Below are 27,386 nucleotides of genomic sequence, written 5' to 3'. Positions count from 1 at the left end.
TAAAAAAAATTTTCTCATGTCGTCACAGAAAACAAAATTAATAAAATCTAAATTATATATATATATATATATACTCGTACCTTTATTTCTTATGTTTGTGTTGTTGGAAATAGAAGAAGAGCAAAACAATTAAAGAAGTAAAAGTAAAATAAAGTACATAGTTTGAAGTAGTTAACTAAACTGTTAATAAAAAAAATTTAAATTTTTTGAACTGAACTACAAATAAGTATAATTTAATTTTTATAAAAAATAATTTAGTTTTTATAATACAAAATAATATAAATAATCCATAATTTAGTATAATTTAGTTAATCATTCCCCGTCTTAGCCTCAATCTATTCGTTTTTTTTCCCAGCCATACTCCTTCCCCGCACCTTTTATTCACGTTTTTTGGACTTCAAACAGAGTTTGGAGTATTCGCGCTAGGAGCATGGCAAGAGGAGGTTTTTGTCTCCTCCGTTTTGGGTTCAGATAATGGGATCTTCCATAATCCTTCTAATTTCTTCAACGTTCGTAATTCCTTCTCAAATTCTTCTCATTTCTTCATCATCACTCTCTCTCTCAGTTAGAGTTTTCGCTCTTCGCTTTCTCTTCTTCGCACTAATGGCCGCCACGCCTCCTTCCTTTTCCTCTCTCGCACCACCTGCGCCTCTCTCCTCCGCGAATTGCAGGTTCTCCACTAACTTCAGCTACACTGTTTTTTAATCATTTTGTTATTAGTTATTAAAAATGTGACATTTTGTTTTTTACCTTTATTTTAGTTTTTTCATAAACATAGTCGTCTCTGACTATTAGGTTTTGAGAGAGAAAGAAATAAAATCATCAGAGGTAGAGAGAAGGCAAAGAGAAAAGGGGAAAGCACTATTCACATTCAGATCTGAGAGAACAAGCACCAGGGAACGATGGAGGTGGAAACCAGAGAAAGAGGAAGTCACACACACTCTCAAAGGTACTGAATGAATTTCTGTTGATTATTTCTCTAGATTTATAGCTTTTATATGAAACAATGGTAACTGATTTCTGGTTTTTGTTTACAATCTAACACTGACTAATCTGATTTGGTTAAAAGGTAAATAAAATTTGATTAAAGATTGTTTCACTGATGATTCTTTACCACCGCTTTGCCCTGGACTTATTTGTTTCCATTTTCAATTTGTACCTTTAATTTTAAAATTGGTTGTTTTTAGAATCCGTTGGTTTGTGTAAAAGATTTCTCTTTTTCTTGCTATTTTTACCATTACATATATATTTGGTATCTTGTTAGAGACTGTTTACTTTAAGGAAAAGATATATGTTTTCATTAGATATTTTTACTTCAATTAAAAAATTAATGTTTTCAACATTTGTATAGCAAAAGTTAAAAAACACATTTTTTTATAAGTCTTAAATATAGGAAACAATTTGAAGATAAAGTATCAATTTTGAATGATAGTGTGGAATGTATCTATAAAACTTTGATGGGTGAATTGATGATTTGAATTGTTTTCATAAATGATATGGGATGAGATTGTGATGCAATTTAACTTATAAGTTATAACTACGAAGCAACTGAAGCTACGACCAAGGCGAGAAGTCAGGATTGATGCTGATATAAAAGACGGGGGAATGACATTGGTTACAGCTTTATCTCCACATGCCAATTGGCTTCATGGAAATGCGAATTTGAAGCTTGAGGTTGGTAAAATGAATATAATTTTTCCCAAATATTGATATTAACTTCTCTGAATCTTGTCGCATGACTTGACTTAATAGGTCAGAGGTACAGTTGATCAACCAATACTTAATGGACACGCATCATTCCACAGGGCATCTATTTCTTCACCAGTGCTACGAAAACCACTTACCAACTTTGGTGGAAATGTTTACGTGCAATCAAACAGGTTATGCATCACCTCACTGGAGAGTAGGGTAAGCAGAAAAGGAAAGCTTCTTGTAAAAGCGAATCTGCCACTCAGTGCAAGTGAAGCAGCCCTAGATTACAAGATTGAATTGAAGTGCGTACGGGCACAAAAAATATTAAGGTTACTTTCTTAGCTTCTTTGAATTTCTTAAGTTTACTTCTAGACTTGATAATGGATGCAGAGGGGCTCAAGTGACGACTAAATCATAAATATTATTGATTTTTTGAACTGCATCCTCCACCTCCGACCTTGTTATATATAATATCACATACTTCATAGTTTGTATCAGGAGATTCTTGATCATTAATTTGATTCCTTGATCTTCTACTTTTGCTTATGCTATTCATAATTTAGTTCAGTTCATTATGTTATATTATTCACAATGGCTGATAGTACATGTATCGATACCTTTCTTTCCTTCAAAAACAACAGTGACGGCTAACAAGTCAACTCAGGTTGAAAAGCAGATGGAGCAAGTGCAGATTAAACCAAATGTAGAAATCTGTCTCAATGATTTGAAGCTTGTTCTTGGACCAGACTTGGAGATAGTTTATCCTTTGATTCTTAATTTCAGTGTAAGTGGATAATATTAGTTTGATGCAACACTTGGATTTTGAACCAGTTCAAACTGAACGACCAGGAGAGTTAATTGCTTACTACAAAATTGCACGTTAGAGTATTTTTCTGTTTTCCTGTTATGTGTTCTCTTTTTGAAAGGAATATTCAATTGATATATTTATCAGACAAGTGGGCTTTAGATCAGCTGTTCTACAAGCATAACTTCAGCCGAGTAATCATCCTTGAAGGTGAAATGGGCTATATCTTTTCTACATTATGTATTATTTAATTCTTTTTATCATTAGTAAAAACGTGTTTGGTTTGAAGAATTTCTAATATTTAACTATAGCACCCAAAAGAAAGAGAGGGACGAATTGAAAGATAACATGTTTTTCTTTATAAATAAAACAAAAGAAAGGATGATTAATAATTGACTTTAAATACTCTAATTGAATTTTCGATAGCGTTGAACTACATCATCATCAAAACTTAACATAACACTACATCAATCTCTTTTTAGTTAAAGTTTATATTATACATTTTAATTATTTACTCACTATTTAAAAATAGTCAATATAATATCAGTTTTAATTTAATTAAACTTGTTATCTTTACTTAATTGTTAATAATTAATTATTTTATAGGCCTATTCTTGCCATATTAACGTCCATATTTTGTTTTGTTCTTACCTTGTCTTTTTTGTTTTAAGGGGAAGAGAACTTGGGTCCGTGGAAGAATAAAGTTGCACAAGTAGCTCCAGAACCAGGTCCCGAGGCTAAGGGTACTCTTGTCCTAGCAGCAAACAGGACCAATAGGCCTGACATTCTACGTAGATTTCGGTGTTACCAAGGTGGTTGGGACATTGAAAATCGACACTATTGGGCCGTAAGAACTACAATGCTTCATTTTCATCGTGTTTTCAAATGACTGATGCTAATTTATTATGTATCTTCTCATCTCATTCCTGTAATATTTGACACTCTAGTATGTTGTTCATAGCATATCCATATATATTTCTTACAATTTCACTTAGGTGTGTTTAATGGGAAGTAATCCTTGCTAAGATCTGATGGTCTCAAAAATGATAATAGCTTGCAGTCAACTTGGGTGTTCAGAGGAGATAATCACCATTGCTGTTGTTCTTTCCGTCCAAGTAAATCTTTTTTCCCTAGTCATTGCTATTGTTTTGTAAACAAATTTCATACACTTTTGTTAAAATATTTTATTATTTTGCTAAAATTGGGAAATGTTAAAATGAAATCTATCAGTATATCATCTCAAAAGTATAGTTAAACATTAATGTATAGAGTAGTTGACCTTAATTTCAAAAATCTATGTATATAGTCCATCTGGATCTCAAGGAGAGGGATACAAAAGGGATCTGATGAAGCAAAATTGAGATTTGCTGCTGCCGAGGTAATTTAACTTAACTTTTCCCCACTCTTGCTGTTTATAACCATAACATGATTGTTTTTCTGTAACAATATGATGGATGAGCTATATCTTTTATTCATATATTTATATCTTTTGATAATTGGTACATACAGGGTGACCATGTAACGTTCCTTAATGTATACAAGGGGTTTCATCAATCTGGTAAATCTTCACAGTGGTGTAACAAGAACTATGTAAACTATCATGCCATGGTGTGTATGTTGAGCAATTTTTCACAATATAGGCATTTCAATATAGTCCATGCACTCGTTTCCTTTCCAATATTGATGTTGACATGACTGCTTAAATTTCACAGAGAAAGGTTCTTGAAGTTAGAGAGCAACTCAAAAGAATTACAAAGAGGATAGGACTAGTCTTGAAATCTTGTGAGAGTGATATGCAGGTTGGTTTTCTTCTTTTATACTTATGGTTTCGATTCTTTTTTAAAAAGACTGGATTCAATATTCTCTTGATTTATTGTCTGGTGGGTGGTCAAATAGTCAAATTTAATGAAATCTCTGCCCTAGTGTAATCATTATTTTACTGATCCTGTTTCATTCTTTGTTTTTCCACCCTATTACATCAAGGACTTGTTAAACAATGGCTTATGTATAAGTTGTTTTAATGATTGAAAGAAAAATAAGAGTAAACTTTTAATTAATTGATTATGTATAAGTTATTTTAATTAATTGTCACTACATGTGTTCAAATTTTAGAGAGACAGCTAAATTTGGCTTGAGCTATAATAACAAAGTTTCTAAACGAAGATAGATAATCTAAATGTACATAGATGATATAAAACATGAACAAGTTTGTTTCATTTTTTATTGGATTGGCTTTCAAATCTAAAACCCATAAACAATTCAACTTAATAATTTAATTTCAGTTTTAGTTGGATTGATTGGTTTGGTGTTATGAAGTGATGCTGTTTTTTTTATTTTTGACAGGCCTATACTACCATGAGATTATGTTCTTCAAGCTTGCCACATTATCGTTTCTCCTTATGGCAACCATGTAATTATGAGGGTTTCGTTTTACACGGGTTTAATATTAGATTAGATAGTTTTATGTACAAATAATGTATTAAATATTATTACACAATTTAATGTATGAAATGAATTTCATTTTGTTTGTTCAATTAAATCTGTTCATTAACAGGGTATATTGATTATAAATTGATTATAAATTGATTGAATAAGATCATAATACAGAAAAATTAATTGAATGTTAAATATAAATATATAATTCTTTTTTTAAAAATGATTTTCCGACGGTTTTGGAAAACCTCGGGTAATTACCAGCGGTTTCATGAAAACCTCTGTAAATACTGGCGGTTTTGGGAACTCTTAGTGATTACTGGCGGTTTTTGTGAAAACTCCTACTAGTACTGGCGGTTTGAAAGCCCCCAGAAATAATCATTGATAATTGTGATGCTGGTTTTCCCAATGATTTTCGTAACCACGAGAAACATATTTAGCGGGGTTTTAACCCCGGTAATGTAAAAAAAACCCTACTAAAATTGGACATTTTTGTAGTAGAATAGACAGAAAATGAAATGAAAAAGAAAGAGTCAAGGAAAAAGAAAATTCACAAAAAAAATAAAAGTAAAGAGAAATAAACAAAATAGTGATGGTAAAAAAGACGAAAAAATAATATAATAAATATATTTGTTATGATCATTCAAATATTGTTTTTTCCATCCAACAATCGTGAGGAAGAGTTTTTAATTAGATGTCTCGTTGGCACGTCATTTGATAGCAACCAAAAAATGATGTTTGCATGGATTGTAGTTTCGAAATGACAAACCAATAAAAGGATAATTTTTTATCTTAGTATTATGTTTCTCTTAAGGGAAGTATACTCATGACATTTGAGAATGAATGTTCATGAAAAAGGAGAGATCATATGTTTTTTTGAGGAAGTCAATATAATTTTGGGTTTTGTTTGTAATTTTTATTATGCTTTTAGTTAATACGTTGAATAGTCACATGAAAAAAAAAAGCTACAAGAAAGTGAATGATTTGTGTCTCGTGGTGGAAAAATGTTGGTGTAATATGGCTAGAAGGGGGTAGAATAGAGCATGTAAACAAATTCAAATACTAAGTATGTACAAACAAACAAAGTTTTCAAAGTAAAGAGTAGGGATAGAGAAAATGCACACAAGATATTTACACTAGTTCACCTTCATCTTAAGCTACGTCCAGTTTCTTAAGCAATCAACTTAAGATATTTCACTAATCAACACATTTAATTAGTAACGAGTATCACCCTCTTCAAGTTACATGTGATTCAACCTCTGTAGACTACACTAAGTATCAATCTCTCAATGTATCTTTCTCAATCTCCCATGAGATCAAGATGTTAGCAATATTTTAAATATTATAGCATTTTCCAGTTTCCATTTTTAAGGAACATAATGTGGTCCATTAAGCCGTTATTTTTTTATTTTTTAAACTACATAGAGGTTATGGAGCAATTACTAATTTTGTAAAGCCATTTATTTTAAACCTTGTGATGGCCAAACTTTATAAAGGGAATGGATTACTCTAAGTTTTGATCACTAAGCCTACTCTTCTATTCAGAAAACACACCATCGAGTTTTGAGTGAGTCAAGGTTAGAAAACAAAACTGTATTTGGATTTTAAAGCTGCAAGGGCATGAGGTATGCACATTATTATTATTCTTTTTTTTGTTTCCGCTGTGTTGATCTAGATGTGTTATTATAATGTTTACATAGCATGTTTAGGTCAATTTTTACATTATTATTACAATTAATAATTAAAACACTCTTAGAGCATGAGTGCATAATTCAGCTCACATGTTACAACTTTAGTCAATAAAGGATATACAATATGTAAGTTTTAACCAAATATCACTAAACAATATTGATATGACAATTTCTTAGCACTTTAGTATTTCAGATATAACTTCGTTGATCTTCTCGTATTTGCATCCTTTATATAGTTGTCGCATTTGATATAACAATTTTTGAATAATTGAAATTTTGATTTAATTAAGTCATTACCATAAATATTGTACCAACGACGTTAAAATCATGTCATGAGTTAGTTCGTATTTTTTATTTTTTTAATTTTTTAAAAAATAAATCATGTAAAATATCTGTGACATGTCATGTGGTGACAGTGTAAATGCCACATATTAATATTAGTGTTATGTGTTAGTATAAGTGTCAAAGTCATTTTTTGTATTCAATTCAATCTCTATATGTGTTTTTTATTTAATTTAATCACAATTTTTTTCAAAATAGAACAATGTTGTCTTGTTTCAAATTGGGACCAAATTTATTATTTATATAAATGTTATAGTGATATTTTTATTAAAACTGGATTGGATACTCATATCATAGGATACTCGTGTCATATGTTACTTTAATATGCTAAATTAGATTTGGATCAAATCACTTTTTAGATTTTGAAACGAGTTGACCTATGTCGAAAATCAAACTGAATTGATTTGGATTAAAGGTCAAGTTGATTCGACCCATGTTGATGGTCGAGTTTAGTCTCTTGAGATCTAGATCTAGGTGAGTCATCCCAGGCCTAGGGTTAAACTGGATTGACATAGTCCCAGGTGGAGCTAAGTTAACTTGGACCCACATCGAGTTGAGTCGACCTAGGCCCAAGTGAAATTGAGTTAACACGGTCTATGTTGAGTCAAGACAATCTAAGCTTAAATTGAGTTAAGTTAGTATAAAACTAGGTTAAGTTGAGTTGGTTTAGGATGAGGTTGAGTCAATTCGATCTTGATCCAAGTTATTTTAAATGTCAAGTCAACTAATGTTAAGATGAGATGACCCTAACCCAATGACTTATCTTATTTGTGCTTAATAAACTTAATAGTAAAATATATTATATATATATAATAATGAATTTAACCTAATTAACAATTCAATCTATATTAATGCAATTTAAATTGATTGTAAAATTTAAATCTGGTTGATTTAGTTAAAATGTCTTTGAAATATATATTGACTCCATTTTATTAGATTTAAATTAGATTTTAAAAAATCCAATTCATTATTACTCTTAAAAAATAAAAACTTTTATAAAATAACATTCAATTAACTAATTTTTATAAATTTTATTTTTAATAGTAAAATAATCAATCATAAGAAACTACTTTTATTCTTACCCATATTCTATATATTCTATAGTTCTTTTACACCTTTTCCTACAACATATAGCGTAAAAACATTTTCCAAACTAACACAAAGCAAACTAAGTCTGAATCTATAGCTGGTTAAATTAAAAAATCACTTGAATTTGTTCTAACCAAATGTGTTTCAACATTTTTAAAAAATATAACTTTATCTAAAAAGCTAATATCTCTAGAGGGTCAAATTCTTGATAAAGCTATAACACCAGTTGTGGTATATTCATGTTGCCCATAGACATTGAAGTCCTAATTTAAAGATTGTCAACTTTTTATTCATAAAATTTTATATTAGTTTGTTGCCAACTATTCAAAGTTTAACTTTTTAACATGTTATATAATATTAACATTTCATTATTCAATCAACATGATTTTATTATTTTATTCAACTTAAAAATATTTTCATTTTGTTCTAAATAATCGTAGAACAGCTTCCACTTTTATTGCTTCATTTCTTTCTACTGTTTTTTAGTAGAATTTGTACATGTGATTAAAGCCATGTTCCAACATTTATGATAATATAAATTATAGGATAAAGGTCTTTGTCTTAAAAAATACTAAAGTATTATTTGTACATGTGTATGCATAAGTCGTTTCTCGTATGACATATATAACGTTTTATAGTAAGCACTCATATTATTTTGTTTAATTTAGATATTTATTTTTTAAAATTTTAATTTGTGTACTCAGTCTGAAAACAAGATTAATTATAACATAATATTCTAAACACTAATTTAATGATATTTTTATAAATTAAATTGTTAAATTTCAGTAGGGACTTATTATCCATAATTTATATTAGTGGTATGCAAAGAATAGTGCCTTTCTATTTATTTTAATAATTGTTAGACAATTAATGTTAGTTTTCAATATTTTGGTCTTATCATATGTGTTTATGATGAATTGGTTTTGGGTTATATTGATGTATTTATATGTAAATTACATCTTTATAAATTATATTATAATAAAAAATATCTGAGTTTAAAATAAGTTTAATTAAACTATATTAGATGTAATTTGTAATATTCCAGATTATATAGAAGCATATAACATAGTAAGTTCACATTTAAATAAAAGAGAATAGTTAGAGTAAATTGTAAATAAAGTTTGTTAAGCGTACAGTTATCTGATAAGGAGTCAGAATTTAAAACTTAAACATATTAGAGTATTTCAAAGAAGTAAGGAATAACTGATAGAATCCTAAGGAGACTAGGACCTTGGGCCATACTGGAAGCACCCAAGACTAGGACCTCCTGCTACTCCTCACCACATGATTCAATCATCTCTATTTGAGAATGAAAGACCATTGGAACGTCAGAAAACCCCCCAAGACTGAGCTACCATGCAAATCATTCTAAACACACTGAAAGGGCACCACCATGTATCCCCCTTGAGGATCATGGAATTACGTCCAATACTAATACTTTCCACTTTAACACCTACATGTTAATGCATACATAAACTCTTAAAGCAACTGGAACAATTAAGTAAAATAGCATACTAGCATAAATAGGAATATAGGCCGAATAGAAAATAGCAACCCATAATGGGCAAGACCGAACACCCTATGAATGGTGGAGACCGAACGATATCTCACTTCCCAAAGGACAGGACCGAACGGTCCATAAATGGTAAGACTGAAGAGTGACCGAACACTATTCAGGACCGCTCACTAAGGGAGACCGAACGCTACCAAGACCGAGCACTAAGGCCGAACACTAACAAGACCGAGCACTAAGGCCGAACTCCACTTAAGACCGAGCACTAAGACCGAACGTTATTACGATCAAACGTTAAGACCGAACGCTCAACAAGACAGAGCACTAAGGCTGAACTCCACTTAAGACCGAGCACTAAGACCGAACGCTATTACGACCGAACGCTAAGACCGAACGCTCAACAAGACAGAGCACTAAGGCTGAACTCCACTTAAGACCGAGCACTAAGATCGAACGGTCAACAGTGCATGACCGAACGGTTATCAGTTGCGAAACTGCATAATTCTGCAGAATTTCTGCAGAATTATGAACAGCACCTAACACAACCATTCCTAACCATTTTTACTAACTTCTAACACCCTTAATTCTTGTTTTATACTTAACTAAACTCATCTAAATGATTCTGAACATTTCTACTACCATTCTAAAGTGATTAAGATCAAGTTTTGTCTTTTGAACATCAATTTCCACAACTTAAGGACCCAATTTCGATTTGACCACTTCTAACATGTTCTAGTCCAGTTTTGTGATCCTAACAGGTCACAAATGACTTGCCTAAGATGTCCCCACAGCCCAAATGTGTCCAGAACCCTTACTTCCCAAAATCACTACCTCACTTCCTCTCAAGTGACCCAAAACCCTTACAGAATACAAATTTTTCCATCCATTCATTGTTACAACATGTCTCTCAACCCAAACGCATCAACATAGACATTAGAAGTTAAATACATCTCAAAATATTTTACATACATTACAATCCAGTTTCACAATCATTCAACCCAACACATGCAACTAAGTCTTTCCAAATCAAAACACAATATCAACAGTCCAGCAGCACAACACTCAACATACAGTTCATGCAACCAATTAAAGAAACATTCTAGCTCCCTTACCTTGAAACTTCATTGCTCAGCTCAAAGACCCGCAGCTCCAATACCCCACACGCGAATAATCTAGACAACACCCCGCTGAAGAATGAAAATCTATTCGGATGGTTGCGAAGGTCTCTACGTCGCGGTCACTTGAGCACCACCTAATCCAACATGCAACCACTAAACGTGAGGGAATGATAAAGAGAAGGCAGAGAAAAATGGAGGAACAAGCTTTTTAGAGAGAGAATGGGAAGCTGAGATAATGAACTCAGATCTGAAAAGTCCCTCCTAAGGTCATAATGCCCTTAGTGTTATGGGTCTGGCTGCTTCAACATAAGGTCCAACTGCCATATATTTTCAGGCGCTTACATAATTAAATAAGATCAAGTGGATCATATTATATAAAAATCTATTATCTTTTTCACACGATTCTAAAATTTGAAGAGAAACTTTATCTAAAATATTTTATAACTACAGTAATCTTAATTCATTGCTGACTTTATTTATTTAGAATTGTATAAAGGGAGTTTTTTTTTCACATTTTACTTTTCCATATACTATTTAATCTTATATAAAAGTTATTATTTATTATATATTTTCTTTCTAATAACTGTGAAAACTTATTCTCTCTCATTCATCAGTTGCATTTATTTTCTCTGAGTTCAAAAATTTATGCACTATGCTATATATGTGTTTTCTTCCTTAATTATTTTATTTTAAAATTGTAAAATAATATATTTAATTTAAATAAAAAGTGCATAGTAAATAAATAATATATATATATATTAAAAGTTGTAAAAATTATTATAATGATTGAATTTTAATTCAATAAATAAAATAACGTAATAAATATCCGAATACACAAAATCATTAGCGTCTGTGTTTTTAGTGATTCGAGTAATATAATGCGATTCAAACTAAAAAAAACCACACATTAGAACGGAGAGACATATTATACCTATTTACACAGTTTAAAATGTTATATATGTTTTATATATTCCAATATATTAGAGTATATTTTTCAAAATGGCTTAATCTCCCGTTTATTGTTATCGTTTTAAGTTAATACTTCAGTTCTTACTCGTATTCTTCTAAAATTATATACTATAACTTAAAATATACGTTTTCTAGGGAGGTTCAGTTATTTAAGTTATAAAATGCTACAAAAATTAGATATAATACTGTACCAGGGAGTGCCGGGCGCCGTACAAAGGACGCCCGTGAGGTGACGGGCGCCGTACAAAGGACGCCCGTGAGGTGACGGGTGCCGTACAAGGACGCCCATGAGGTACCGGGCACCGTACAAAGGACGCCCATGTCATACCCGGAGGGATAAATGCTCGACTGCCCAAGTAGGTACGGATTGAACCTAGACTCCGTATAAACTCTCCTACACCAGCAAGTGCCGGGCTTCGTACGTAAGGACGCCCACGAATAAGGCCGTCCGCCCGTCTCGGTGCCTACGTCGCCCAAATGGGCAGAACCTCTGTTTGTAAGAGAAACTTTGAAGAACTCACATGGAATTCCACTACCACGGGACAGCCCCGCACTCTCTACACTCACAAAAAGTGTTCTACAGGAAGATGCTGAGAGACGAAACGTCTGGTATCATGAAGTGCCGGGCGACCGCGTAGAGGATCGTCCGCCCAATGAAGTGTCGGGCGACCGCATAGAGGATCGTCCGCCCAATGAAGTGCCGGGCGACCGCGTAGAGGATCGTCCGCCCAATTTAGTGCTCGAGTCGTCCATAGGAAAGGCGGACGCCCGTATCACTTGGGCGGACGCCCATATCACACTGACCGGCCAAATCACTAATCATTGTGGCTCAAGTAAATTGACCTAGTTTAGAGGTAAGTAGAAATTAGAAGCTATTGGGCTGATTGGGCCGTGATTAACTTTTCACTAATCCCAAGCCCATAGCGAAAACTATAAATACAGGTTCACGGTGAGTGGTAGATAGGTTACATTGAATGCACATTTATTGCTATCCCCTGAGAAAAGCCATTGCTCTGGAACTGACTTTGGCATTGGAGAATCTTTTGTAGGTCTCCACCCCTCCGGATCAAGAGGAAAGTCAAAGCTTGAGAAGAAGATCCGCCGCTGAGATAAGATCGCAGAAGAACTTGAAGGTTTAGAATAGCACAGCCCTACACATCCGAAACAAATACCATTTTTTTAAAATTAAATTATACATACTTTTTTTTAATGATCCTCTTTCATCAATTTACCTATATTTTAAAAAGTTTCCATAGCTAGTTAATTGTCCGTCACATTCTTTATACTTTTAAAATTATATATATATATATATATATATATATATATATATATATATATATATATATATATATATATATATATATATATATATATATAACACTTCACCTGACCAAAGGAGTAAGATTTTACTTAAAAAAAATTATTATCGTAAACTTTTTATTTACGTTATTATTTACGTTATAATGAATGAATGTTTTTAAAAATTAATGATTGAAGAATATAAATGTGTTTATTAAAGTACCTTAAATTTTTATTGAGTTTTCAAATTTTGTATTCCTTTATTTAAGTCTTTGTCATTTAATTAAAAATATCTAAATTTACAAAAAAATAAAAACGTAATGAACCCTTATAAAAATGATCACTTTTCCAATACATTTAACAAAGTGTTTCAAAACCATTTGTAAGAAAACATATCAACAAGCAATGATGAAAATGTTCTATACTTTGAAGATTACTTCAAAGTTGAATGAAATAGTTAATGCTAACAAGTTGAGTGATTTTCATTACTATTTCTATATGAAGAGAATCCAATCTGAACATATATATTGAAAATGAAAAAAAAAAAAAAGAGAGAAAAGAAATGAAAAGCATAAATCGCTTTACCCTTTATTGAGCCATCCATCCACCACAGAGACCATTAGCGATCACCATAAAGGTAACATTATATATATATAATATATAAAATAACGAACTTGTCGAAAATGAAAACAAAATCTTCAATACAATACACTGCTCTGTCATAAGCAGAAAGTAACAAGAACATAGTTCAAAGATAATCTCTACCCTAAAAGGAACTGCTCTTCTAAAAAAATAAAATAAAGCTGCAACTTCAGATAAAGAAAGCAAAAAAAATATAGATTCTTATAATAAATTGTTTATGCCATAAAGAACATAATAAATATAAAAAATAAAGATAATAATTTAATATTTTTTTTTTTTGAATGAATAGAGGTGAAAAGGTAATAGAAAGAAAAGGTGACATGGGTGTTAGTGGACGTTGTCGTTTTGTGATGCTACAACAAGTCCTTCAATCCAAAAACTTGAAACGCCTCTTCCACTTGTTCACACTACTGCTGCTAAGTAACTCTCGTTTCCTTAATCACCAAGATAACTACTACCACCGATGAATGCCACGTGTCGTCATCTCGTTCGGTACTTCTTTTCCCACCAACTCCCATTTCCGGTTTTACCCTCACTCGCCACCCTCACGCCTTCGACATCTACGTTGTATTCAGCGCATATACGAGGAATTTATATTCACACACAATAATATGTAACAAAATTAACTCATCCATCATCCACCTTCACTTTCCGAGCAACTTCCTTTAACTTTCACGACGGAAAACTCAAAAAAGCTCCTAAATTCCCCAGAATCCCTACGATTCCCACTTCATTTTCACCTTATTTATCTCCAAGTTTTTTCCTTTCTCCCCTTTTTCTCTCTCTTTGTCTTCTCGGTCTTGTCAAAACTTGCTTCACCCTCATGGGTGCCGTTGTCGAGTGTTACCCGCCGCCGCGTACGGCGGTGCTGTCTCTCAATACGCTGCCGCTGGGCTTCCGTTTCCGTCCCACCGATGAAGAGCTTATTGATTACTACCTGCGCTCGAAGATCAACGGCAACGGGGACGATGTCTGGGTTATCCGTGAGATTGATGTCTGCAAATGGGAGCCTTGGGATTTGCCTGGTATTTTCTTTTCCTTATTCTATCTGGAAATTTTAGTTGGAGTTTTTTGTGTAATTGGGAAAGTTTTAGTTTTTTTGCTTTACTGATATTTTTGTACTGTTGATGGGTTAGTTCTTTCTTTTTATGATGCTTCTTTTGAACTAAAATTGAGTACAGTTTTTGTTGTTCTGTAATCATAATCAGCATTTTATCTTGTTGATTAGAAGAGGGTTTAAGGATGAAGTGTGGATTTTAATTGGAGATCAAATTTCTATGGTAGTGTATTTAAGTTTGGTTCTTATTTTGAGGAAGAAAGGTAGTTTTGAATTGTTAGATATGGAATTAGTGGTAAACATTGATGTGGAAAGTGGCTATGCTGTTTGATTTGCTTATATTGTTCGTGCTTGTTGGGTTTTGTTGGGGTGGGGTTTGTTTGATGTAGATTTGTCAGTGGTACGGAACAAGGATCCAGAGTGGTTCTTCTTCTGTCCGCAGGATCGGAAGTATCCCAATGGGCACAGGTTGAACCGAGCTACGACACATGGGTATTGGAAAGCAACGGGGAAGGATCGAAAGATTAAGTCTGGTTCTGCTCTGATCGGAATGAAGAAGACTCTTGTTTTCTATACTGGTCGTGCACCGAAGGGGAAGAGGACCAATTGGGTTATGCATGAGTACAGGCCTACCCTGAAGGAGCTCGATGGTACCAATCCTGGACAGGTCTATTCTTATCTCCTACTTTTGTTGTTTGGTATTTTTTCTTTTTCATCTTTGTTACCATGGTGTTTTGACATCAAATTGTTTGTAATTTTAATAGCTCTATTGTTTTTTCCCTCAGGAGGTGTTTAAGATGTAAAGCTGGCTTTTATCCCTCAATGTTTGATGTGATGAATGATGATTTATTTTCATTCCTTCTTCTTCTGGGATAAGGGTTGGTTACATGTTTGCGACAATTGATTAAAGCGAAGTCGATTGTTTGATTTTTTGCTTTTGATGTTTGTGTCTTGTATCGTTTTCCTTTCATGATTTTTCAAGTTTGAGGGGGCTCTTGTTTCCCTTCTTATGTGGTAAAACTCCTAGGGTTTAATGTAGAAGTTTTTGTTTGCTGACTGTGTCAATATATATATATATATATATATATATATATATATATATATATATATATATATATATATATATATATTACCTAGTGTGTTTCTCTTTAAATTACCAAGTGGTTGTAACCCTGATAAGGTTGTACCTACAGATCAGTATATATTATTTTGCATAAAGCTTCTGCAATTTATGTCTATCTCACAGTATCCATGAGATATGTTGCTGACTTTTTAATCCGGTTGATTTGACTAATTACAGAATCCATACGTCCTTTGTCGGTTATTTAAGAAACATGATGAGACTCTTGAAGGTTCAAATGGTGAGGATGTGGAGCGGACTGCTTCAACCCCTATGACTGCCAATCACTCTCCAGATGAAATACAATCTGATTCATCTCTGGATCCAGCATCTTCCTCACAGATCACTGAGGGTGAAAAGCCGCTAACAGTTATCCATGAGAACTCTGAGGAAGCAATATCCAACATTATAACTGCAGTTGACTCCCATAGTGATGGATGTGATGCTCCTGATGTACAAAATCAAATTGTAAAACCAGCTGCAGAGGTTAGATTGGCTGCTTGAGTTTTCATCTATTGTTTCTTCCTTTCCCTTGATTTCACCCTCCCCCTAATTTTTGTTTCAAAACATTGAATTTGTTGGTTTACTAACTATATGCAGCAGGATCAGCCATTTAACTTTGAGGATTTTTATGACCCAACAAACCAGCAATTAGATGACAAATTATTCTCCCCAGTCCATGCTCATTTCCCACCTGAAATTTACTATCAATCAGAACTTCAGTATGGTACAAATGACAATATACCCGACCTTTTTGACTCGGTTAACTGGGACGCTATCTCCTATGATACTAGCAGTCTAGAGCTAGGCTCATCCTTCCTCAATGTCAGGGACAATGGATCTGGCAGTGACTCAGATGTGGAAATGGCCAATATGACGGTGAGTAATAGCACCGATTGCTTTAGTTATCCTAGATTGCTGCAATCAAATTACTTGTATTAGTTCTTAAACACCCAATGGCAGCTCTAACCCATTATTGTATAAGATGACATCAAATTACAAGTTTGGTTATATCACTTTAGTGAGTTTATATATCATGATTTGCAACGTTCCCCTTGTCTAATGTCAATTTTATTTGCTGCTGCAGAATCTGCAGGCATTACATGGCTATCCTAACGAGGCAGTTGAGAAGAAGAGTAACGTAGGATTATTTCAGAGCACTCCTCAGATGGCTTTCTCAAACGATGGTTATATGGGCCAGGTAGATGATCCGATCAAGAATAGTGGGCAACTAAGAGACTTTGATACGTTTGTTAATGGTGATACTGGAATCAGAATAAGGGCTCGTCAAGGACGAAACGAACAGCCAAACATGAATGGAATGGTACAATCACAAGGCAATGCACCAAGGAGAATACGATTACTTGTCGAGCGACAGTTTGCTTCCGAGAAAGCGGCGAAAGATGGAAGTTGTGCTTCAGCCCCAGAAGAGCATAATTCAAAAACCACCATTTCTAGGGTAAGCAGTTTCTTTATTTAACTTGTATATCTAACTCAGTTGTGACTACATGTATTGAGACTTTTGTGTTCCTCTTTTTGTAGGAGTGGAATGCTTCGGAAAACCATGCTACCGATGAGAGTTCCGGCAGCTGTGATGATGTGGATGTTGCAACTGCAGAATCCTTCATCTCAAAAGAGAGCAGAAGGGGCCATCACAGTTCAAAGGTTTCGTCTAACCGTGGCATGTGGTCTTATGTTCTTGCAGTTTCTGCAACTGTGTTGGTTTCAGTAACAGTGATTGTTAATATATGGGCGTATTTGAGATCTTAAACAGCTTACAAGTAGTAGTTCTTCATTACTTTTGTGCGGAATTTGCCTCCGTTCCTTTTTTGGCCAGTTAAGGAGGTATGTAGGATTGACTTTTCAGAGACTTGTTGATAAGAATGTAAAATATGTATGTGTATATGTATGTAATGAAGTAGTCATTGCAGAGTATGGTAACATAGCTGTCTGGTTTGATAGACACATGTTGCTGCAGTTAGATTCACAATTTAACTGCTTCCATTTTTGTTGAGGTTAAGGTTAGTTTTCCCACTTGGTTTTGTTAGTAGTAATAGCACGCAGTCATTTATTCCCATGAGGTTTTGTTGTATTATGTTAACTTCGGGAAGAGGATTCTGAGTCATTTTTTCTTAAACTACCCACCATTTTAATCCATAAATTAAGTGTTAAAGATATATCATTTAAATCCAATTTTAAAAAAATTAAATTATTTATTTCTGTTTAAATTTTGATTAAAGTTTAAACCTTGTATTTTCTATGGCTATATCATTTGTACAAATATCTAAGAACGTTTATATTATAATATGATTTATGCAACTAATTAGTTTGATCAGAATTTAAATTCAATTAAAGATACACACGCTTATCTTTATATGAGTTATTTGTTAAAATCAAATCCTTGGTATAGAATAAGCACACAAATAGTTTACTCTCAAATTAGTTGTTGCAAGAACTTTACAATTTTACTTAAAAAGCATCTTGTTAATTATTTCACTTTCATTCCTTTAAATTGAAAATCTTGAAATCAATAATAGTAAAAAAATCTCATAACTCATTTATTTTAAATTAAAACAAATTCAAAAATTTATTTTTCACGTAATTATGTATCTAATATATTAATTTACAGCAATATTACTAAAAATTCACTCATTACACCTATTTTGTTTTTCATTTTCCAATTCCATATTAAAAATTCACGTAATAAAAGTGATGAGTAATTATTTCAGAATTATCGTAAATCCAACATACCCTAACTCCTAAACTTTAAATTTTAACTCCAACATGTAATAAATCCTAAACTTTAAACTTTAAATCTAATATGCTCTCCCATTAGAGAACTCATTGTAAAATTTGATTTACCAAAGTATGTTTAGAGGGAATAACAAGTTTGCTCTTCCAATATGAAAACCATCATGCACGATATAATTAGGATGAAGGGGTTGAGTTCATGCACAACTCACTTGTATGCTTGAGATTCTGATCTTCTAACACAATAACTCAAATTTCATTCTTTTGTTTACCTGTTTAAGACCATTATTGTTTCCTTTACTTATGATTTTAAGTTTGATTTTCAATTATATTATTTGAAATATTATTTAATGTAATTTTAAATAGATTGTTACATGTTAAAAAATAAATTCTAAGTTTAAAGTTTGTATATTAAGAATTGCGATTAGTTTGCTTTTACTATTTTAATAGAAACGTTTAAATACAAAACATGTTTCATCAAATCAATTTAGTAAAAATAAACTTTTTGAAATCAACGTTTTAAATGGTCATTCAAACAAACTAATTTTGAGATTTTTTATTCAGCACTAATTTTATGAGTGATAATATTTTAAAACAAGTCCAATTTTTTCATTTTATAATTGTATTAATAAATTAATCCAATAATAAATCTGAATAAAAGGACAATAATAGGGTTATTCGAGAGTACTTCATCAATTGACTGTTGGATTAGAAAGAAGATAATTTAAAACGTCTATAAATAGAGGAAAAGCCACATATATTTCGAAGATGATTTTATCTTTGAGAGATGTATTGATCATTCATAGAAATAAAAGCAACCCATAGTCTAGATATTTATTGAATCTTGGCGTCATACAGCACATTTTTGACAAAAAATAAGGAGATTAAAGAATTTTTAAATAACAAAATCAACATATGTAATCATGAATATTTTCACAAAATATTGATGAATTAAAAAGGTAGGAAAGTGAATATCATAAACCCTTCCATTTATTGATTTCATCGAAAACAAAACAGCGGGAGAATTGTAAGTAAACACAAAGCTTCGTTTAGAAAGGTGGTGTCTTCCAAGAAAACAAATTAAAATCCCCTCCATTTGCGCATGTTTGACCAATACATTGAAACTAAAATGATATTGCAGAACACTAAAACAAAAAGCAAAATTTCAAACGATTATTCTGGGAGGAGTCAAACCACAATACTCATTAGCAAGAAATTCGGTTGTCACCCGATTCCTACCCCGCACTAGTCTCGATAAAGAGAACCAACTTTTCTCAGTACTTGTAGTCCTCAACATGGAGACTCTCTGAGGCACCCTCAGCAAGCTTTGAATCACCCTTGTAGGTTCCAAGAGTTGCCTCTGAGTTAGCCTTGGCTCTTACCAATAAGGCTTCTTGAGCCTTCTTCACATTCTCATCTTTTCCACTCCATGCCTTAAGGGTACTCTGTTGAAGTGCCCTTCCAAAAGAGAAAGAGAGTGTCCATGGCTTCTTCCCCTTAACCAGGTTGATGGCATTGAGGTTGAGGGTTGCCTCCTCCTCACTCTGTCCACCAGACAAGAAAACTACCGCAGGAACTGCAGCAGGTACAGTTCGCTGCAGGGCTCTAACAGTGTGTTCAGCAACCACCTCAGGAGCAACCTTTGCAGATTTAGATCCAGGTGTCACCATGTTTGGCTTCAACAGAGTTCCCTCAAGAAGAACATGGTGATCATTCAAAGCCTTGTAGCATGCTGCAAGGACACGCTCGGTGACAGCGGCACACTTGTGAATGTCATGAGGTCCATCAACAAGGATCTCGGGTTCAACAATGGGAACCAACCCATTTTCCTGGCATATGACAGCATATCTGGCCAAGCCATAGGCATTCTCATGGATGGAGAGCTCTGATGGCTCGTTGGGACCAATCTTTAGCACGGCACGCCATTTGGCAAATCGTGCACCTGCTTCATAGTATTTGGCACAACGCTGACCAAGGCCATCCAGACCCTGAGTGGTGGTTTCCCCATCGGTCCCAGCAAGCTCAACGGTGCCCTTGTCAACCTTGATACCAGGAAGCACACCAGCCTCCGTCAACAACTGAACAAAGGGCTTGCCTACATAAAATCCATTTACAACAAGGTTAGTAGTGTAAAATATATGACACTATGATCCATCTTCATTCAAATGAAGACGATTCCACAAGTAAAAAAAAGGATATTGGCTAACCATAAGGGAAAAAGAAAAAGAAAAAAATCATGAATTAAAGGTTTCGAAATAAAACAAAACTTAATGCAATTCCTTAGTTATTTAAAGTTTCGTCTCCAATAAAAATTAGAATTTCTCAATAAGACAATAAAGATTTACATAATTACATGAACATCAAAAGCACATATTGAATTATTTTTAACTTTGCACTTAAAACAAGTTCCCAAAAAAATCGGTGGTATAATTGTGCCTGCGTCGACCACATTTGACCACAATTTTCTGCACCGTCAATGATCACCAGAAAATTGACGTTGATTGACGCAACACAGTTCATCACAAACTAAACAAATTAAGATCCTTGAAAATTGAGTACCTGAAGCTGTGCTCTGGTAGAGGGTTTCCTCAAAGAGGATGACTCCACTGAGGTATTGAAGAGCACCAGGAGCAGTGAAAAGAAGCTCCCTAAGAGCACGCCTGTTGGATTCAACGTTCTCTACATTGATGCTGGCCAAACGCTTACCAATCGTACCTGTCGACTCATCAGCAGCAAGAATACCCTTTCCAGGAGTGCCAATGTAGGCAGCATTTGCAATAAGCTCATCTGCAAACAAAATAATCAATCAACAGAACCACACAGACATCATTTCCAAGCTTCCAAAAAACAAAACAGCATCGATCACAGACAAATCCAAAACATGAACAAAATAAACAGAAAACAAGTTGAACTTCATCGTTTGAACAAAGATGTGGAGTAAAAACAGCAGCCGAGACAAAGAAACCTTAGACCATCAACAACGACGCAGAATTCATAAACCACAACAAAATCCCTCGAAAGAGCACATATATAAACAGTCACACACGAGCTTTCCATAAAAATTCGAATGAAAAACCAGATCTGAATCTCTCAGAACTAAATCCACGCAAACAAGTTCAAATTAATCCAAAAAAAGGCATAAAATAAACGGATCAATAGATAAACATATGAAACAGTTAGATCTAGAAACAAACGACTGATATGAGAATAGATCGAAGTAAAAGAGAGTGCATAGAGGAAGAGAAGTACCATGGTACTTGCCCTTGAAGTGAGACATGATCGAGGAGGAAGAAGACGATGAGGTAGTTGAACGGAGATAGCAAGGTAGGTGTGAGATTGGGGAAAAAGTGAACACGAGGGAAAGGGTTAAGAGGGGTTTAAATAGTGATGGTGATAATGATGTTGCGTTGAGGAGACGACAACAGCAAAAGGGACTAGGGTCTTAGGAAGCGCACTCGCGAAGTTGGTGAGTGTGTGTTTTGTCTCTGTGGACTGCCGTTGGAATCAAGGACACCAAAATTGAATGGCGGTTTTGGTTTTCGGTGGACTGACCAGCCCACATTTATTGGGCCCAACGCCATTGTGCAGCTCATCAAAAAGCAAGCCCACCTGTCAGTTGTAATGTGAAGTACACCGACTATGTGAAATCTGCAGAGTCATGCAAAGTCTGCCTTCTTTTCAATAAAGTTTTTCCTTTTCTTTTCTCTAGTCTTAAATATCATTATTTTTATTCTCAAATATAACCAAATATTGACCATTTATTTTATTTAATAATTAGTAATATTTTTCTTCTAGAATATTCTAAATGACTTTTAGTCATGAATCAATAATTTATATTTTTAATTAAAAATATTTTTAAAATAATATTAAATTTATAAATAATACAATTAAAACCATTAAAAAAACTTTTAAAAGTCATCCAAAAAAACTAACAAAAAAAAGTCAAAACATTAATTAAAACAGGAAAAAACTTGGTTCTATAATAATTAGTAATATTTTTCTTCTAGAATATTCTAAATGACTTTTAGTCATGGAATCAATAATATATTTTTTTAATTAAAAATATTTTTAAAATAATACTAAATTTATAAATAATACAATTAAACCCATTAAATTTTTTTTTTAAAAGTTATCCAAAAAAACTGACAAAAAACGTCAAAACATTAATTAAAACAGGAAAAAACTTGGTTCTATAATAATTAGTAATATTTTTCTTCTAGAATATTCTAAATGACTTTTAGTCATGGAATCAATAATATATATTTTTTATTAAAAATATTTTTAAAATAATATTAAATTTATAAACAATACAATAAATCCATTCAAAAAAGAAAGTTTTAAAAGTCAACCAAAACAACTAACAAAAAAAGTCAAAACATTAATTAAAACAGGAAAAAACTTGGTTCTTTAATAATTAGTAATACTTTTCTTCTAGAATATTCTAAATGACTTTTAGTCACGGAATTAATAATATATTTTTTTAACCAAAAAATATTTTTAAAATAATATTGAATCTATAAATAATACAATTAAAACATTCAAAAAAGAAAGTTTTAAAAGTCAACAAAAAAAGCTAACAAAAAATTCAAAACATTAACTAAAACAGGAAAAAACTTGGTTCTTTTATTTTGCATATGACTCTATATAATCTGGATATGTAAAAAATGTAAAGTTTTTCCTTTTCTTTTGTCTAATCTTAAATATCATTATTTTTTCACAAATATAATTTATTTTATTTAATAATTAGTAATAATTTTCTTCTAGAATATTCTAAATGATTTTTAGTCACGAAATCAATAATATATTCCTTTTAATTAAAATATTTTTAAAATAATATTAAGTCTATAAATAATTCAATTAGAACCATTAAAAGAAACTTTTAAAAGTTAACAAAAAAAAACTAACAAAAAGTCAAAACATTAACTAAAACAAGAAAAAACTTAGTTCTTTTATTTTGTGTTTCGGTATAATTATTGGGACCGAGATACGAACCTCATGAATGACGTCTTAACCTTCTCGCAATGCAGTTATCCTTATATCTTCCTCTTGCACATGGCTTTTCGGGGAGAATGGAGTGGGTACCTGCGAAGGCACTCCGACGCTCAAGTCAGAAAAAGGAATGACAGAACCTTTTTGGTTTAATAATAAAATCAATCTTTTCTCTCTTCTTCCTGAATTATCAAAAACGTACCCGTTTCTTTTCTGGTTTTTCGTATTTAACCTAAAAGTAAGATAAAGCGTTTATCTAAAAATCCGATTAGTTGGAAAACTCAACCGCTTGGTCGTGCTTTTCATCTATGATACTGGTTAGTTAGTTCCGTGATTTGTGCTATCATGGCCAGATATTTCTAACCACTTATTCCTTATATTATCCGGGTTAATTGATCCAGTTTGAATAAAGCTGACCAAGCGCCTGTTAACTCTTAGCTTGACTGGGTTGATTTGACCCATGCTGATCGTTTGGTTTAAGTAACGGACGATCGCTATTAAGACGATCGATGTTAGGGGCGACATTGACGAGCGTACGATATGACGATCGTTTCGCTTATCTTCTATGATATCGCGATCGTTCTGTCTAGGAGGTTGACGATCGTTCGGAAGTGATCGTTTGAGTACTCGTTAATATCTGGCCTATTTACTATTGGTAGTCGTCCGGGTAAAAGCGATCGTTCAGTCGCTCGTTCGGTTTATTGTTGACAACCGCTCGACTCAGATATTCTACCATACATAATGTCCCTCAAGTCCGAGTTAACCAACGCGGTTTAAGCGTGCGAGTTAACTATAGGACGTTGAGGGTACGCTCGTTGAGTAGGGTAATTGCTACGCACCGTTTTGTTGAGACGTTTTAGGGAGGCTGTATTCGTTGTGTTAGGGAGCATGTTTCCGGTCGTTGCTCATTTGTGGACTAAACGACGGGCTTTATGGGTTTTCTCTTTGCCATAGGCCGAGCGGTTGAACGTTTCAACACCTGAGGCCAAGGATGACCGAGCGGTTGAGGTCGAAAGACCAAAAGCATGTGAGGCCGAACAGCCAAAAGCTGGAAAGCTTGAGGCCGCAAAAGGCCGAACGGTTGAATGTTTGAACACGTGAGGCCATGTATGGCCGAGCGGTAGAGGCCAAGTGGCCGAATGCTGGAACACTTGAGGCCACGGGTGGCCGAGTGGCCGAACGTTAGTGAGGCCGAATGGCCGAATGCTGGAATGCTTGTGGCCATGGATGGTTGAGCAGTTGAAGCCAAAGGGCGAATACCTTTGAGGCCGAACGGCCGAATGCTTGAACACTTGAGGCCATGGATGGCCGAGCGGTTGAGGTCGAAGGACCGAAAACCTGCGAGGCCGAACGACCAAATTCTGGGACGCTTTAGGTCACAGATGGCCAAGCGTGAGGCCGAAGGACCAAGTACCTGCCAGGTTCCATAATAGGTAGACTGCCTTTATGTTTGCGTGCGCTAGGTGTTCTTGGGCGAACGTAACCTAGACTAAGGGATGATCCCCTAGGTTTGATTTTTTGGGTGTTCTAGAGCGAACATCGACCAGAGGGAGTGTATCCCTTTATTCAATGCACCTGGGTGTTCTAGGCCGAACATCTACCAGGTCTAGGAGTGTTTCCCTAGTTTTTAGTGCTTCAGCATGAACGGCTCTCTGGCGTCTGCTTTTGTATGCAAGATGTGTTTTTAGCTAAACAAACCAATGCATTTACAAGGTTAGACAATTAATATCCAAAATAGATTATGCTATAAAGTCAATCGGCCGAGAGAGTAAGACTGGTTGGTCTTCGGTTGATTATTTGGAGACCAAAATTTGAAATTCATACTAGGAAGAACTCATAATTGCTTTAGACCTTATGACATGTAAAACAATATCAAAATATAGACGAGGTCGTTCGGTCTTGATTGAACGTTTGAAAAATGCATATTAGAATTGATCATGGTCGGCCGGAATGTAACATATGAGTTTGTTGGTGTCCTCCAACCTACATAAAAGAACAATTGATAATAACTATATGGATACACATTGCATGAGAGGCGTTAAATGAAGGTTGAGATGCATCCGGTTGAGTCATCCGGTTGAGGCTCGAAAAGGAACTAAGCCTTTGGAATCTAGTTAGGCTGCCACACACTGAAAGGGCGGCGGATGATGCGGAGGCGGAACCGAACGGTGAGGTGGATGGCACGGGGGCTGGAATCTGCGATCTGTTTAGCGATCTCTCGTGTGGGAGTCTACCATGCAACCGGCGAGCTTGCTCATGTGAATTGAACCGAGCTCCTGGCAGAATCGTCAGTCAGACCCGACCGTGACCTTGCGACGGCACCGGCGTAGTTGAAGATGTCACCTAAGGTTTTGGTGATAAAGAGGCGGAGGTTGTTGTGTGGGCGGCTCCGGCCTTGCAAGTGGTGTGCGCGATTTTTGGGTTTCAAAGCTTGTTCACGGCGGGTTCGAAGGCGAGGGTGGTGGAGATGAAACCCCTTAACGGTTCTTTCGAGATTGGAATTCATGGTGTTGCCGTAACTGGCATCGACGATGAGTTGGCACTTGATCGAGCATGTAGTCGGTGTTGGAAAAAGCCAGCCTTGAAACGACAATGGAGAAGCTGCTGGTGATGTAGTAGGTGGCCTGAGCATGTAGTCGGTGTTGGAAACAGCCAGCCTTGAAACGACAATGGAGAAGTTGCTGGTGATGTAGTAGGTGGCCTGAGTGCATTCCATTGCGGCCTTCATGATTTATCATCTGATACGGAGCAGGGAGAAAAGAAACCAAATGGAGAATATCGGCCAGGGGCTCGTGATAGCGGACCCCCACGTATCTACGACGGTTGGCGACGCATCTAGTAATCAGGAAGGGTGGCGATGGTGGAGTGTAGCTTCCCAAGGAGCTATTGACGATGAGGGTGGGCTTGCCGCCTCTCACGACGGCGACTACTTGGTTAATTGATGAAGGCCTGGGTATCTAACCCTTAAAAATAGGGTTCAGGCCAAGGTGATGGAGGTGTTAGTTGCCGCGTTCACAGTGGATGACGGTGACATCGAGTTTGCACAAGAGGCGTGAGAAATGATTTCGTGAATCACTGTCACAGAAGTTGAGTGCGACACCCGCGGCGGAATTGCTCGTCGTAGGGGTTGCCGTTGTAAATGCGGAAACCGTGGTTATTGGCGAAGACGCAAACCTGGGCGCGACGGATGACACAGAGACTGTACTGGACGGTGTGGCGAGTGACGTGAGGCTGGACCAGACGGCGCGGCGGGCGTGGAGCCAGAATAGTCGCATGAGGACCGCCTAAAGATAGCGTAGGTCCAGCTTTCTCTGGCGCCCTCGATGAGGGCCTGTGGACGGTGTTTGAGGGTGTCCTGGTTGACGACGATGGCGGATTGCGGCAAGGCCGACGGAGGCCATATAGAGGAGAGATCGGATGAAAACCTCCACAACAGAGAAGTAATCATCTGTTCAGAGATTCACTCGCCAACACTAAGTTGTCGATGATGTTGGTGATTAAGCAGTGGTGTCTGGAGTTTGACGTTTGGGGAATAGAAATTGGGTTGGACGATGTGGAGGTAGAACCGAACGGCGCGTGGATGCCGTGAGCGCTGCGGAAGACGCGGAGGCTGGGCCGGACAATGCGACGGACTTGGAGGCGCCGAAAGGGTTTGTCTCTGGGTGACAACCGTCTTCTCCATAGGCAACGGGGATGCGACTGATAAGGGCATCCAAGGTCTTTCCTCAAACTACAGATTGACTTTCCTTATGAGCTCTGTTTTGGTCACCGAGGAGGTACCATGGTGACTTGAAATGCTGAGAAGCATCATGAAGTGGATGATGGAGATCACTGGATCAGAATCTTACAGGAAAAGAGTTTTCCTATATTATAAAC

General features: G+C 35.0%; 2 protein-coding genes and 1 long non-coding RNA gene across 13 annotated transcripts; 2 read left to right on the top strand and 1 right to left on the bottom strand.

Moving 5' to 3' along the window:
* Positions 1–362: 362 nt before the first annotated feature.
* LOC108336325 (uncharacterized) lies at positions 363–5,034 on the top strand. 8 transcript variants are annotated; one of them, XR_008250311.1, is made up of 12 exons: positions 366–671; positions 796–949; positions 1,546–1,674; positions 1,753–2,021; positions 2,334–2,476; positions 2,645–2,707; positions 3,169–3,344; positions 3,493–3,612; positions 3,804–3,875; positions 4,007–4,105; positions 4,210–4,296; positions 4,841–5,031. It is a non-coding gene; the product is annotated as an uncharacterized LOC108336325 (long non-coding RNA). The 8 variants fall into 8 exon arrangements; XR_008250313.1 differs by having other exon boundaries at positions 367–671; positions 3,558–3,612; XR_008250309.1 differs by having other exon boundaries at positions 368–671; positions 3,551–3,612; positions 4,841–5,030.
* Positions 5,035–14,147: 9,113 nt separating this feature from the next.
* Positions 14,148–17,711, top strand: LOC108338464 (protein NTM1-like 9). Of its 4 annotated transcripts, none has more exons than XM_017575363.2 (6): positions 14,148–14,618; positions 15,040–15,317; positions 15,951–16,256; positions 16,374–16,649; positions 16,858–17,229; positions 17,313–17,711. In XM_017575363.2, exons 1-6 carry the CDS (start codon positions 14,417–14,419, stop codon positions 17,538–17,540), a joined length of 1,662 nt encoding a protein of 553 aa, XP_017430852.1. In that variant the 5' UTR covers positions 14,148–14,416; the 3' UTR covers positions 17,541–17,711. The 4 variants fall into 4 exon arrangements, with proteins under 4 accessions (XP_017430852.1, XP_017430850.1, XP_052735886.1 ...); XM_017575361.2 differs by having other exon boundaries at positions 16,371–16,649; XM_052879926.1 differs by having other exon boundaries at positions 14,156–14,618; positions 15,093–15,317.
* Positions 17,712–19,493: 1,782 nt separating this feature from the next.
* LOC108338249 (fructose-bisphosphate aldolase, cytoplasmic isozyme) lies at positions 19,494–22,005 on the bottom strand. The gene is made up of 3 exons (XM_017575022.2): positions 21,771–22,005; positions 21,081–21,308; positions 19,494–20,616 (listed from the first exon to the last, which is right to left on the bottom strand). The coding sequence occupies exons 1-3, from the start codon at positions 21,796–21,798 to the stop codon at positions 19,796–19,798; spliced, it is 1,077 nt and encodes a 358-aa protein (XP_017430511.1). The 5' UTR covers positions 21,799–22,005; the 3' UTR covers positions 19,494–19,795.
* Positions 22,006–27,386: the final 5,381 nt, after the last annotated feature.

The sequence above is a fragment of the Vigna angularis genome, chromosome 7, assembly GCF_016808095.1.
Source record: "Vigna angularis cultivar LongXiaoDou No.4 chromosome 7, ASM1680809v1, whole genome shotgun sequence".
Lineage (NCBI taxonomy): Eukaryota > Viridiplantae > Streptophyta > Magnoliopsida > Fabales > Fabaceae > Vigna > Vigna angularis.
The sequence above is the reverse complement of the archived record's forward strand: the minus strand, read 5'-3'. Positions and strand labels throughout refer to the sequence as shown.

Bases quoted from the DNA above. Each gene is read 5' to 3' on its own strand.
- LOC108338464 (XM_017575361.2), top strand. From the start codon at position 14,417: ATGGGTGCCGTTGTCGAGTGTTACCCGCCGCCGCGTACGGCGGTGCTG. The intron at 14,619-15,039 runs GTATTTTCTTTT...TGTTTGATGTAG, and splicing joins GGAGCCTTGGGATTTGCCTG to ATTTGTCAGTGGTACGGAAC. The intron at 15,318-15,950 runs GTCTATTCTTAT...GACTAATTACAG, and splicing joins ATGGTACCAATCCTGGACAG to AATCCATACGTCCTTTGTCG.
- LOC108338249 (XM_017575022.2), bottom strand. From the start codon at position 21,798: ATGTCTCACTTCAAGGGCAAGTACCATG. The intron at 21,309-21,770 runs GTACTTCTCTTC...TTTTGTTTGCAG, and splicing joins CTTCAAGGGCAAGTACCATG to ATGAGCTTATTGCAAATGCT. The intron at 20,617-21,080 runs GTACTCAATTTT...GATTTTATGTAG, and splicing joins CTACCAGAGCACAGCTTCAG to GCAAGCCCTTTGTTCAGTTG.